The 13250-nt window shown below is 34.7% G+C and overlaps 3 protein-coding genes across 3 annotated transcripts; all 3 read right to left on the bottom strand.

Annotated features, from left to right (window-relative positions):
• Positions 1-7: 7 nt before the first annotated feature.
• Positions 8-2649, bottom strand: LOC100640049 (3-mercaptopyruvate sulfurtransferase-like). The gene is made up of 10 exons (XM_003389593.3): positions 2540-2649; positions 2401-2463; positions 1750-1861; positions 1592-1684; positions 1412-1507; positions 1257-1343; positions 695-752; positions 538-639; positions 289-410; positions 8-189 (listed from the first exon to the last, which is right to left on the bottom strand). Exons 1-10 carry the CDS (start codon positions 2611-2613, stop codon positions 109-111), a joined length of 888 nt encoding a protein of 295 aa, XP_003389641.1. The 5' UTR covers positions 2614-2649; the 3' UTR covers positions 8-108.
• Positions 2650-2658: 9 nt separating this feature from the next.
• Positions 2659-11319, bottom strand: LOC105314269 (deleted in malignant brain tumors 1 protein-like). Its single transcript, XM_020001807.1, has 22 exons — positions 11240-11319; positions 10985-11195; positions 10638-10777; positions 10344-10542; positions 9706-9854; positions 9564-9614; positions 9306-9516; positions 8987-9126; positions 8552-8750; positions 8209-8348; positions 8093-8155; positions 7797-7998; positions 6822-6961; positions 6289-6490; positions 5908-6047; positions 5726-5779; positions 5163-5388; positions 4504-4643; positions 4232-4433; positions 3585-3727; positions 3414-3464; positions 2659-3353 (listed from the first exon to the last, which is right to left on the bottom strand). The coding sequence occupies exons 1-22, from the start codon at positions 11292-11294 to the stop codon at positions 2794-2796; spliced, it is 3618 nt and encodes a 1205-aa protein (XP_019857366.1). The 5' UTR covers positions 11295-11319; the 3' UTR covers positions 2659-2793.
• A 94-nt stretch (positions 11320-11413) lies between these two features.
• On the bottom strand, positions 11414-13241 carry LOC100639703 (selenoprotein M-like). Its single transcript, XM_011408345.2, has 5 exons — positions 13127-13241; positions 13041-13076; positions 12956-12990; positions 12102-12183; positions 11414-11793 (listed from the first exon to the last, which is right to left on the bottom strand). Exons 1-5 carry the CDS (start codon positions 13202-13204, stop codon positions 11662-11664), a joined length of 363 nt encoding a protein of 120 aa, XP_011406647.2. The 5' UTR covers positions 13205-13241; the 3' UTR covers positions 11414-11661.
• Positions 13242-13250: the final 9 nt, after the last annotated feature.

Here is a 13250-nt window from a genome sequence, read left to right as displayed (position 1 = left end):
GAAATTCTTAATGACAAATAATTAATTTATCAAGGAAGGCCTAAAAATTTATGCTGCATGTTAATAACATGAAAGAGGTCACAAAATATTGTCCAGACATGATCCAAGCTATTTATTCAAATCTTCTCCTTTGACACCAATTATCTTTGAGTCTTCTGGTCCTCTTTTGTACCAGTCAATCCATGAACCCTACACAACACAACATAAAATAATAATTAATTAAAACTTAAGTTTTTAAATATAGCTTTATGATGCTAGCTATGCAACATCAAACTACTGAACACATACAGTGTAAACTGGCATTGCTTTATTGCACAGACTAGCAGAAATGGCTATCCAGCAAGCAGTTGTACCACTGCCACATGAAGCAATGTTAGGATTGTCAAGATTGACACCAGCATCTGAAAAAACTGAAGAACAGAGAGAAGACAGATGAGCAGGAAAAGGAGAAAGAAATAGGTTAGAAGAAGAGAAAGAGTGAGGAATAGAGAAGAGGATTATATGTAAGCAAGCTGTTAGGATCATGTTTAAAAGTACCTTTTTGAATGCCTTCATTGTTCTTGATCTGTTTAGTTTCTGGATCAATAAACTGACGCCAGAATACGTTAGTAGAGCCTATGATACGTCCACTGGGTATTTCTGTACAAAAAATATACATAATAATTATTAAAAATAAAAATATTAAACATAATACTTGGATTTGGTTCTGGATCCCGTCCTTCAAATCTACCAACTGGTCTTGCATCAAGTATCTATAATAATGGCAGTAATGATTTAGTCCAATTTTTGAGTAACTTAAAAAAATTCATAAGAAACTCAATTTTGATCGGAACCAGCTCAAACTTACTACAAAACATAAGTACATGTATATGCATCAGATATAAGTATTAAAATGGAGAATTCTCTCCTTTAAAAATCCAATTTTAATCAGATTCAGCTTAAACTTTCTACACAACATAAGAACATGTATATGCATCAGAAACAAATTTTAAATGAAGAATCGACTTCTTTTTTATTTTTAATGAAATTTGGCCAACAACCCTGTACAGGGAATTTGGTCCAATTTTGAAGCAACTTTAAAAATTCATAAAAAATTCAATTTTGATTGGAATGAGTTCAAACTTTCTACACAACATAAGGACATGTATATGTATCAGAAAAAATATTAAAATGTAGAACTCTTTTCCGACAAAATACTCTGTATTATTGTCTCTATGCTAACAAAGCATAAGATGCTACAAATAATAATCACATACTTGTGCTGGATTATTCTTGTATGCCTGGAGAGCTCCTTCAAAATTAACAAACAACTCAGGATGATAACTTCCTTTATATGTCACAGCCTAAAAATATTAAAGTGTTAAAGTTATGATCATCATAATATTATGTACATGTACTTTGCATGTAGTACCTCTACTTGTGGTTTTCCAGATTCTACAGGCCCTCCTGCCTCCAACCATTTTGGCAATCCTCCATCCAATACTGATACTTTATCATGACCATACAACTATACAGTGAAGAGAGAGAGAGAGAGTGGGAAGTTGGAAGCATCAAGCAATCAAGAATATTCTTTAAAAAGTGAGCAGCTAACTTTAAATGTGTACCAAACCCTTGGGGCAGAGAACATTCCAAAGTTTGCATTATTATCATATACAACAACATGATCAGTACTGCTAATGCCCAGCTAGAAATAAGAAAAAATGAGATTCTTTATTATTAGGGGCATCCTCATTATACAGCCCACATTACCTTTCCAATGTAGTCTTCAAATTGTTCTATTGGTGGAAGAGCACGTGGCAAATCACTGCTTTTATCAGCTACAGCATCAACATTGAACTTAACTGCACCTTCAATATGCTGACTGGAAAATGCGTAATGCATGAGAATAATTACCACCATACATTAAAATGTAAAACATAAGCATATGGCAAGCAAAGCATGTCTAGATACAGTAAATCTTAATGTAGTCTAATCGTGATGTCATCATGATAGTGCAAAGAAGCTCAAGAACTTGTAAGGAAATTTTTGCATTTTGCACAATGTTATTATAGACCTAAGGTGTAATGTCATTCATGATCTGCATAGCTAGACTGACCCAGGTCAGGTATACACACTCTATCAGTATAACCAAGAGTACATCTTGGTACAACTGAAGCCGCAAGAAGGAATAAGAAGATTGATATTGTTTGGCAGTAACTGCAAGCCAAATAATAGGACAAAGATAAGGGCAAATATAATAGGCACAAACAACAATAAATTTTGGCAAAAACAAGTAATTTTTATTGTTTTGAATCTATATGAATCAAATCTACTGCCATTTTTGCTGGTGCCAACATTAAAATTGTAAAATTTGGCAGCCATCAAGATGAAGCACGTTTTGTGTGTTCACGATGTTCTTACGTTTCATATTCAACTTGAGAATCTCTCTTCCACATTGGCATATGCCATGTACCATCCATTACCCTATGATGGGGAGAGATTGAATGAATTGAATGAGAGACAGAGAAGGTAATTCTGTTGTATTTATCCTGCTTCTCACTTGATCCCAGGCTTGTTTAGATTATCCTTCAGCCAAGAGACAGAGACAAAAATAGGAACAGCACAATCAGCCATAGTTGTAATTTTAGGTCTTAACACTTAACCTTTTTTCGCTAAGAATTTACGGAGATGACCAATTGTGACTAAAACCAACCACGTGAAAACACGTGGGTAGAACAATTATTAATAAACATAAATATAAAAGATTAATATAAAATAAAACCAGGCTCCTGATAAAACACAGAATGTCTCTCATCAATAAGTAGGTGGGTAGCCCCAAGACGGATCATATGGAGGAGGTTCCCCTTTCCTAAGTCCTTCCCCGTCGGATGCAGCAGGCACATCAACAGGAGGAGATTTAGAATCAGGATCAGTGGTGGGCGGATTAAAACCAAACTGAGTGGGTGGAGGATAAGCAAGCCCTGCCCCAATACCAACCGTAGGATAGGGGAGTGGCTCTTGCTGTGGAGCAGTAGGAATTTGCTCGGAGACTGGTGGATAACCATTAGGATTATAAGATGGAGGCGGTTGTCGTGTTGGTTCCTGTGGCTGATTAGTGGGAGGGGCTGGAATAGTCTCCAGCTCAATGGTGGCTCTGGCTGGAGTAGGAGTGGTTGTGCTTTGTGGGACGTTCCATCGTATGCTACGGAAAGGATTTCTCACATTACGGAAAGGGTTTCTCACATTACGGAAAGGGTTGTGCAATTGGCCCTTCTTATGCTTGTCTCTCAATACTAAGAATACTAATATTGAAATTATTACTACACCAGCAACACTTCCTATAGTACCGCCTATAATAGCACCAGTGTTAATATCTAATAATGCAAAAATAAATATTTAACTATACCACAGTATACATTGTTCAATTGACTTACATGAACAGGTTCTGTAGTTGGGATTAGAGCTACCACTGGGAGTTGTAGATGCTAATGTGAACATGAAGATAATAGGAAAAGATTAATATTGTCTCTCTCATCCTTTTCTACCCTCAATCATCTTCAACTCTCTCCCTTTTCTCCTCTCTCCCCTTCTCCCTCTATACTCACTGCATGTAATAGTCACATCTTCAGAGTGCACACAGTTGTGATTGTCGGAGCTACCAGGACATCTCTGACAGTCAGAGAGACAGCTATCACCAGTAGAACAGGACAAGTCATCCAACCATATAGGAGTACTAGATGTACCAACACTGAAGAGGAAAGAATCAAGTGAAAAAACGAAAAAAATATGATCACATGTACTAAGCTACAGCATACATGCACAAGCAGCAATTAAAAGAAATTTGGTGGAATAAATGAAGCTCCATTTGCTAAAATTTTAAGGAAGTGATATGTATGATGCATCTTTATTCTTCTTATCTATGATGTAGTCTCAAAGGCTTAAAGCTTTTCCAGAAATAGACTACATGCATAATGCACAAATTTTACCATCCACATTTTCTATAACTATGACGTAGACAAATTGTCATAAAACATCATTTTAGTATGCGCCATTGGGTTTATACTTTATAGGGAGAACCTCTCAGGGTTCCCATGGGCTGAGATCCTGTGAATGCTGTGATGGCATTGGGCCACTAAGAACCTGTGAAAGTTTCATCCTTATTCCACATTCCTATAAAAAGTTATTTCAGTTTTTCTTGGGTCAAACTCAGTTGGGATATAGTATAGCTATACAGAACATGTACATAACTTACAGTTCCAAATGCTCAAATCTATAGAAGCTGCTGTATCCTAATTGTCTGCAAACTGCCGTTGCTGCACTAGAACTGAAAGAATCGTCACAAACTGTTCCCCATTCTCCATTACAGTACACTTCCAACAGACCCGAGTTCACATATTCACCATTTGATAGTCTTACAGCACCATTGAATGGATCATTCCATATACGAGTTGAATCTATCAAGAATAATAACAACAAATAATAACAACAAACAACAACAATAATGGTAGAAGTTATTATACTTACAGCAGGTAACAGAGATATCATCATCATTAGTACATAAAGAATTGATCACAGTGTCCACTGAGCATTGAAATAGCATCAAATATTCACTAGAAGAGCAAGACACGTCATCCAATAGTGTAATGGATTGATCTGTGCCAAACCTGAGGAGAAATAAAGAAAGGAGGATTAACAAAGTAATTATTACATTTATAAGAGGGAATACGTTACATGTACAGTAGATGCAAATCAAATATGAACTGAAAAAGAACTGATTTACACTGTAATACAACTAAAATGTACACATCTACATGAGATTTCAGCTTTGTCCAGTAGTAACGTATTGCAATGCAAACTTTGATACTACATCACATTGTGTGAATGTAGTACATATTCATATTCATAAGGAATTAATGTATGGGTTAATGTGATATCACTCAGGGACTTATAAAAGTCCCTTCCAAAAATTGTTAGCTTGAAGATCTAAATTAATTAACTGACAGCATCTGCATGTAGCCAGTAGCTGTCTTTATAAACCTTCTCAACCTCATAATATCATCGTGGGGCGTACCATTACAAGAAATGAACATTATCTAACATATGTACGTGTATTAATGATTAACATTAATATGGATACATGATGTAAATGGGAAAAAAATAACAAAAAAAATTGTATTACTCACAAGTCCAATTCAGCATATGAAAATGATGAAGCACCACTAAAAGTCAACTGATGACAAATAACATCAGCATTAGCTTGCTGGAACACTGAAAGTCTACAGATATTGCCCCACCTTCTGTTGCTGGCAGTTGAAGAGCCAATACCGTACATTACTACACGACCAGAAGTGAAGGAAGGTGAGTATTCATTATTCCTTGTTAGTATAATGGCCCCTGATTGTGGAGATTCTGTAGAAAGAAAAAAGAAGATTAAGAAATAAGTGGAATTCAAAGAATGCGACTAGAAATTATAGTCTGTCTGGTTTACATGCAATATTCAAGATGACAGTAGTAGCAGTAACATAATAATAATAATAATAATAATAATAATAATAATAATAATAATAATAATAATAATAATAATAATAATAGTAATAATAATAGTAATAATAATAATAATAATAATAATAATAATAATAATAGTAATAATAATAATAATAATAATAATAATAATAATAATAATAATAATAATAATAATAATAATAATAATAATAATAATAATAATAATAATAATAATAGTAATTACCCGTAAATGAGCTAGTATATCTACAGGAACTAATCTGTGGAGTACCTGAAATACCTATAAAGTTTGAAGAAATAGAGACAAATTGAAAAAGGAGAAATAGAGAGAGATGAAAAAGAAGATTATAAAATAAAAGTATTAAGGCACAGCAGTTACAAGTTAATTAATTATTAAGGTCAACTAACCGCATCTAATGTACACATCTTCCGAGTGAGAGCAAGATGATACTGATGCAGTTGGACAAGAGTTACACTGAGTTAGACAAGTATCACTTGATGTACACGCAACATTGGTCAACCATATGGGCTGACTGGCATTACCAGGACTAGTAATAAATAATAATAATACTCTAATAAATTATAATATAAATGGTACAATAAGTTAACAAAGAATAATTGCACTAATTGATTAATAATATTCCTATTATTATAATCAATATGCAGTATCATAAGAAGATGACGTATTTTTGTTATAAGTATATTTTAATGAATAAAGTACGTGTTATTCAATCTTGTTAGTCCATCAGTCAAATTTTGTGCCTCAATAATAATTACCAAATCACTTACTCGCTTTTATAATCTGTACTGATGATTCTATTGTAGCCCAGTTGCTCACAAGCAGTCAGTCCATCAGTAGAACTGAATGAGTTATCACAGACAGTGCCCCATTGTCCACTGCAATACACCTCAAGACGTCCCTCATTGGAGAAATCGCCATTAACCAGTCTCACCATACCATTGTAAGGATTATTCCATATCCTGGTTTCATCTATTGAGAAAGAGAGAGAAAGAGAAGGAAAGAGAGAAGAGATAAAGAAACTAAAATAAATAATGTTGAATATACTGTAGGTATATACAGTATAGCTGTGCAAATTTGGCTTTTAAAGCTATTCCCTAAAATAAAATCCATCATTTTGATACCATCACATGCATGCTCAATGGCATATGGACACCAAATTGAAATCCACCAATCAACACAAACTTAGAAATTACATTCACCAAAATACATTGGGACGTGAACAAATTTTTTCTAAAAACATGTACTATTATTTTAGTTTTTAACTTACAGCAAGTAAATCTCTATAATTATTGTAACTTACAGCAGGTAACTGATACATCAGTTTGATCACTACAAGCAATATTAGTTAGAACACTAGTAGAACATTGAAGTAATACATCTTCACCTCCACTACAATCAACATCAATTAATACGTATGAGCGAGTAGCATAAGTGCCAAAACTAGCAGGGAGAGAGGTTTAGAACAAGTAAAAATTATCTTTTTCCAAGCAATTTTTGGCAAAAAAAGCCTGAACTATATTACAGGGTTTTTGGTCAGATTTTTTAGCTTAAAAATTCATTAAAAAATTCAATTTTGTTGGAATCAGTTTAAACTTTCTACACAACATAAGTATATGTATATGCATCAGAAAAAATACATAAAAATGAAGAATTCACACCCTTTCAATTTTGATGAAATTTGGCCAATGACCCTGTACTATTATAGTACACAGATTTTGGCTCAATTTTGGAGCAACTTTTAAAATTCCTTAAAAAATTCAACTTGATCAAAATTAGTTCAAATTTTCTACACAAAATACGAACATGCATATGCATCAGAAAAAATATATTAAAATGGGGATTTCGCTCCTTTTAAATTTTGGTGAAATTTGACCAATAGCCCAATTTTGAGCAACTTTTAAAATTTGTAAAACTCCAATTGTAATCACAGAGGCTCAAAATTTTTGCTCAACATAAAAAAGTTATAAATAGGAGATTGAATTTTTATTAAGTACACCAAATACCGTATAGCGGGTTTTTTCGAGGATAACAAATTTCGCGAATTTTGCTGATTATTTCATGATTCGCGGAATTAAATTTCTTGAAAATCAATTTAATACGGTACAAGATGGCAGATTAGTGGAAATTTGCGAAAATTAATTCCGCAAACTTCCGGATATGGGTCATTCGCGAAATTTATTATCCTCAAAAAAAAACCCGCTATACGGTACATAGCTACACCAAATATGAGACATGTAAACACAAACACCCACACACATACAGAATAGACTCATACTTGTCAATTTGTGAATAAGACCATTCAGAAGCTCCTGTATATGTCAATTGCCTACAAACAGCATCAGCTTCAGTAGAACCAAAGGAAGCATATCTGCATATAGTGCCCCAAGCAGTAATGTATATGAGAACACGACCAGATGTGAATCTGTTTGATACAGTACCATTTCTATATAGTATGATTGAACCATGAGTTGCTGTTCCTAAAGTAATAATAATAATAATGATGATGATGATGATGATGATGATGATGATAATAAAAATAATAATAATTCATGTAATGATAAGTAATTGTACCAGTTTGTGTTAGTTGACATGTCTCCACTGATTGAGAAATAGTACTAGCACTTCTATCATTATCTAACAAGAAATAATTGTAAAATAAATTATTTTTGGTACCAATAGTCCCTTACAGCATTGAGCAATAGCTGCAGAATCATGAGAACAAGCAAAAGATGGAGAAGATGGACACGAACTACAATCAGAGACACAGTTGTAAGAATAAGAACAAGAGAGAGAAGAGAACCACACTGGAACGACAGAAGTGCTTGGACTAGAGGAAGAGAGGGAGGGAGGGAGAGAGAGAGAGAACGAGGAAGGAGAGAGAGGAGGGTAGAATATTTTTACTTTAAATTTATGTAAAAAGTACTTTTGACAGATAAATTAATACAAGCAATCCCCCCTCAAATGCATGAAAGCACACACAGATACAGACACACTTAAACATAACATTAAAGTAGATGTATAACTACATACATGGAGAGTGTGGACGAAGAGAAGTAATCATTAAATCCAAGTTGTCTGCATATTGTCCTAATACCTGATGAAGCCAATGTATTACATATCACACCCCATTGCCCACTGCAATACACTTCAATGCGTCCTTCATTAGTAAAATCACTTCCATTCAATCTTACCATACCATCAAAGGGAGTATCTTCATATCTAGTAGGAGCTGAAAAATAATAACAATACTAATACTCTAATGCTAATAATAATAATAATAATAATAATAATATATCTTGACAGACTAATGTTATGTCAAAATTACGTGTATACTTATGCATGATTGTGCCAAGCAGTTCAGAAGTCATGTATAACTTTTATTTACAACTTTCCCTACTACTTTAGTATGTGTTCTAGTCTTTGTATACTGGTTACACAAGTAATAGAATAATTTATTTTCCTTACAGCATGTAACGGATACATCATCTCTATCAGTGCATTCAAAGTTGATGTCAGTACTGTATGAACACTGCTGTACATTCAACAGTTGACCACTGGAACACTGAATGTCATCAAACACAGGCTTATAGCTGTCAATACCAAAACTATAAAAAAGAAATATAATAAGTGCTATTTTTAATAACAAGAATATATCACATTTAAAAGAAGTAATTGACTGTACTATAAATAAAACTACATTGTATAAGCTCTAAATATAGAACCATGTTCTATAAATAGTATCACTCATTACATCATCATACATTTCTATATTTAGCTATAGTACCTGTCATTGGAGGCATAGCTCCAGCTCAGTGCATGTGTGAATCCTAATTGATGACAGATCACGTTAGCAACTGTATCAGAGAACGTTGATCTAAAACAGATACTACCCCAGTCGTTATTATAATAAACCTGTACCCTTCCCGAGGTGTAGCTGGGTGAGGTCTGATTGTTCTGGACTAATCTGATGGCACCATCTCCCCTGGGGTATGTCCCTGTAATCAAATAGACATAATTAAAGTGATGAAACATTTTAACATACCAGTATCACATGTTCTTAATAGAGAGGTTGTAGTACTCGATGTCGAATATTCTAAAAATAAAAAATCCAAGTACATGTACATGTATAGATGTATATGTGGATAATGTAGGCATATAAAATTTTAGTATAAATTTTCTCATACCACAGGTAATGTATGGTGTTGGGTATCCTCCACAAGTGGTTGGTGAGCAGTTATTGATGCAATTACGGAGACATACTTGACTGGACGAACAGGTACCAGCTATACCACCATGAGCAATATGATTGGAATCAGTTGTAATGTTGTACGGTCTGAGAGAAAGAGGGAGGGAGAGAGAGAAGGAGGGAGGGAGAGAGGGAGGGAGGGAGGGAGAAAGTGTGATTATTGTCACTATGGAACCACATGACAATAGGAATTTATAAGCAAGTCATGTCAGCACTATAGTGATGCACATACAAGAACAACAACAAATGATAATAATTATAATAACAAATATAGTGGTGTACATATATACACCTTACAGTATACTTGTTGTGACCAATATACACCAGTTTAGTGTTGTAGTTGTACAACTTTAGTTATTGTCGTATGGTATGACACATATTGAAATGACGCTTATATTATAGCATTGTAAATATGATGATCATTATCAATGTCATCATTATAAATGCATTATACATATATGATGATGATATGCATAGTCTTTGTATTATGACCTTTACTCCAATTTAAGATGCATGATTTAATGACTACTGTTTGGACAACAATAATTATGACACATATTTTGGACCCAAACTCACATGGCAGTTGAATTAGTGGAGGATGTGTACCCAAGCTGTCTGCATAAAGTATCAGCAATAGCTGTACTCAATGCAGTCTGAGAGCATATTGTGCCCCATTGGCCACTGCAGTATACTTCAACACGACCTTCATTAGAGTAGATACCATCTTGCAATCGCACCATCTTAGGGAATGGATTAGACCATATTCTATTAGGAACTGGAGGGATGGGAGAGAGGAGAGAGAAAGGGGAGGAATAAAGAAAGGGAGATATAAGTATCTTCAAGTTATTCTTTCATTCTGTGTTTCCTTACAGCATTCAATTCCTACATCATCAGATGCAGTACATGCCAAATCAACATATGTACTAAAGGAACACCTAAATAAGACAAGAGCTTGAGGAACACTAGCACAATTAATGTCATCAATGACTGCAGCAGCACCAGTACCATAGCTAGAAGAGGGAGAGAATAAAAATTATTTATAATACATGTATATGAAATTAAACTTTTAATTGTGTGCGTGCATATGTACATAAATTATACTGGAAAATCGGTTCATGCTTTTCTTAAAGATATGTCACAATAAGCACTTGCCATTTAGGCTTATATTAAAGATAGTTAAAAATGATTTTACTTACTAAGTGAAATCAAATACTTACGTGTCACCAGCAGCTCTAGAGAAAGAGCGGGCTCCCTGATAGCCTAACTGACGACAGGCCACGGTAGCTGCCTCTACAGAAAAGGGAGAAGAGGAAGGATGCCCACATATGCTGCCCCAGTTGTCGTTGTAGTAGACCTGCAGTCGTCCGCTTGTATGACTGGACGAGTACTGCCCGAAGCGAATGAGTCTCAGCGAGCCACGCTCCTGACCTAAAATACTGTAAATAATACTCAGCAGTGTATGCTATACTGACCATACACTAGGGAGACGAAGAGAAGGAGAAAAGAGCACAAGCTTAAGGACATCATTTTGCAACTTGCATTGCTATTACAGTCAGGCGTGGCTGTAGAAATAATTGAACTTGTAGATTCCGGTTCATGAACGGAGTTCGCAAAAGTGCGGAATAAAAACAAGAATAACCTGATCCTTGAAATTTAAAATATTTTGTTTTGACTATTAAATTTTCTGATCTGATTACACCAAAAGCCTGCACTGCTACCTTATCATGTAATAAAACATCAGCAACCAACAGAAACACTCTTTATGCTGGTCACATCATTATACATATATAGGCAACAACCACAAACTGACAGAGTTAAGCAGTTCAGTTATGCATGTACAAATGAGAGGTTAGAATTAAGTAACTATTAGTCTGCAAAACTATGAAGCATTTATTCATAAATCTTGATGAGGTTCATCAGCACCATTGTCTGCCTCTCCTTCAGGTGTAGCGTTGTGCTTTAGAATACCTTTAGACTCAAGGAGTGCATTAATCTCATCCTCAGACATGTTAATGACACTGACACGCTGCAGAGAGAGAGAGAGAGAGAGAGGAAGAAAGAGAGTTAGAGAGAGAATATGAGGGAGAGGAAAGAGAAGGAAAGGATAAAGAACAAGTACAATACATAGCTACATGTAGAAGTACACTGAGAAAAGAGAACAAAGAGGATCATAGAATACTGAAATTGCTTTACTACACTCCAAAAACAATACAATAATATACTACACAGTACAAACCACATTCATAAGCTAGATTCAGTACTTGGCAACATGTAAGAATATGAACCAATGCAAGACAAAGACAAGAAAGAACCGAAGAGACAGCAAGAACTCACCTCCTCCACACTTTGACCATCTTCACCCAAAAACAGCAACTCAGGATCCTTACCCCCTATATACTTTATCTCAACATCAGGACTGAGTGCCAAATGCATTAAGAAACAATAACAATAATCCACTTCACAAGCTATACTGGAATACATATTAAAGTCCATTTGCATTCACCTGAGCCCAGGAAGTGATTACAGACCCCACCCAATAATTAACACAATGCAATAATATTGTGAAAAGTATGCCGGCTGTACTTTCTGCATGGGTTATACAACCAACTTGGAGCTAAAGAGCTACAGCTACTTCTTAAGCACTACAATAGATGCAGCAAAAGGAGAGGAATGCACTGGTATGTTTATTTTTACAATAGAACTTGTAGGTCAAAAGTTATAGCAAGAAAACAAGGGCTCAGGTGAACACAAATGGACTTTAGTACCTATAGTGTATTAATGCAATTACTCTGTTTTACTGGCCCACACAAAATTTTGAATTTATTTAATTGTAATCATAAACGTTTATTGTTTATCTATAAGCAAATACTTAACACGGACAAATGTAATCTAATAATGCGCAATATTATGTACTGTTAGTTTCACAATGGTCATCTACCACATAGTAAACAAATTGATGTACTATTACTGTTATTACAAAGCCAGTCCCACAATACTGTATAGCTAAAAAAATTGCCATTCGCCAAATTTTTAGTCTCCAGTTTGATAGGGTTTCATAGAAGCAAGCACACAATTAAAATTTCGCCAACATTTTAACCTCTTTTTTAATTTGCCAAATTTTCAAGCTATACAGTATTAGCCAGATTACTACAAAAATAATATTATTCAGTAATTATTATAAAGGATACTACTCTGGAAGATGTTCGTTGATGAAACGCTTCACCTACAAACAAGACACATTAAATAGCACAGACATAACTTATTAGTCATTACCTTTGGAAGCGAATTCAAACGTCATCCACCACAAGTCTAAGGAAACAAGAGACCCTAACAATAAACACGCACTAACTGTACTGTACCTCTAGTCTAGCCTTAAGGCTTAACACGGTACTAGCTGAGAGGAACAGCAAAAACAGAACAGACAAAGAAAACCTCATGTTCAGTATTGTGGATTTTCAGATATAAGTGCCACGCCCTATAAAA

Source organism: Amphimedon queenslandica, unplaced genomic scaffold (assembly GCF_000090795.2).
Source record: "Amphimedon queenslandica unplaced genomic scaffold, v1.1 AMPQUscaffold_13025, whole genome shotgun sequence".
NCBI lineage: Eukaryota > Metazoa > Porifera > Demospongiae > Haplosclerida > Niphatidae > Amphimedon > Amphimedon queenslandica.
This window is presented reverse-complemented; position numbering and strand designations above follow the sequence as displayed.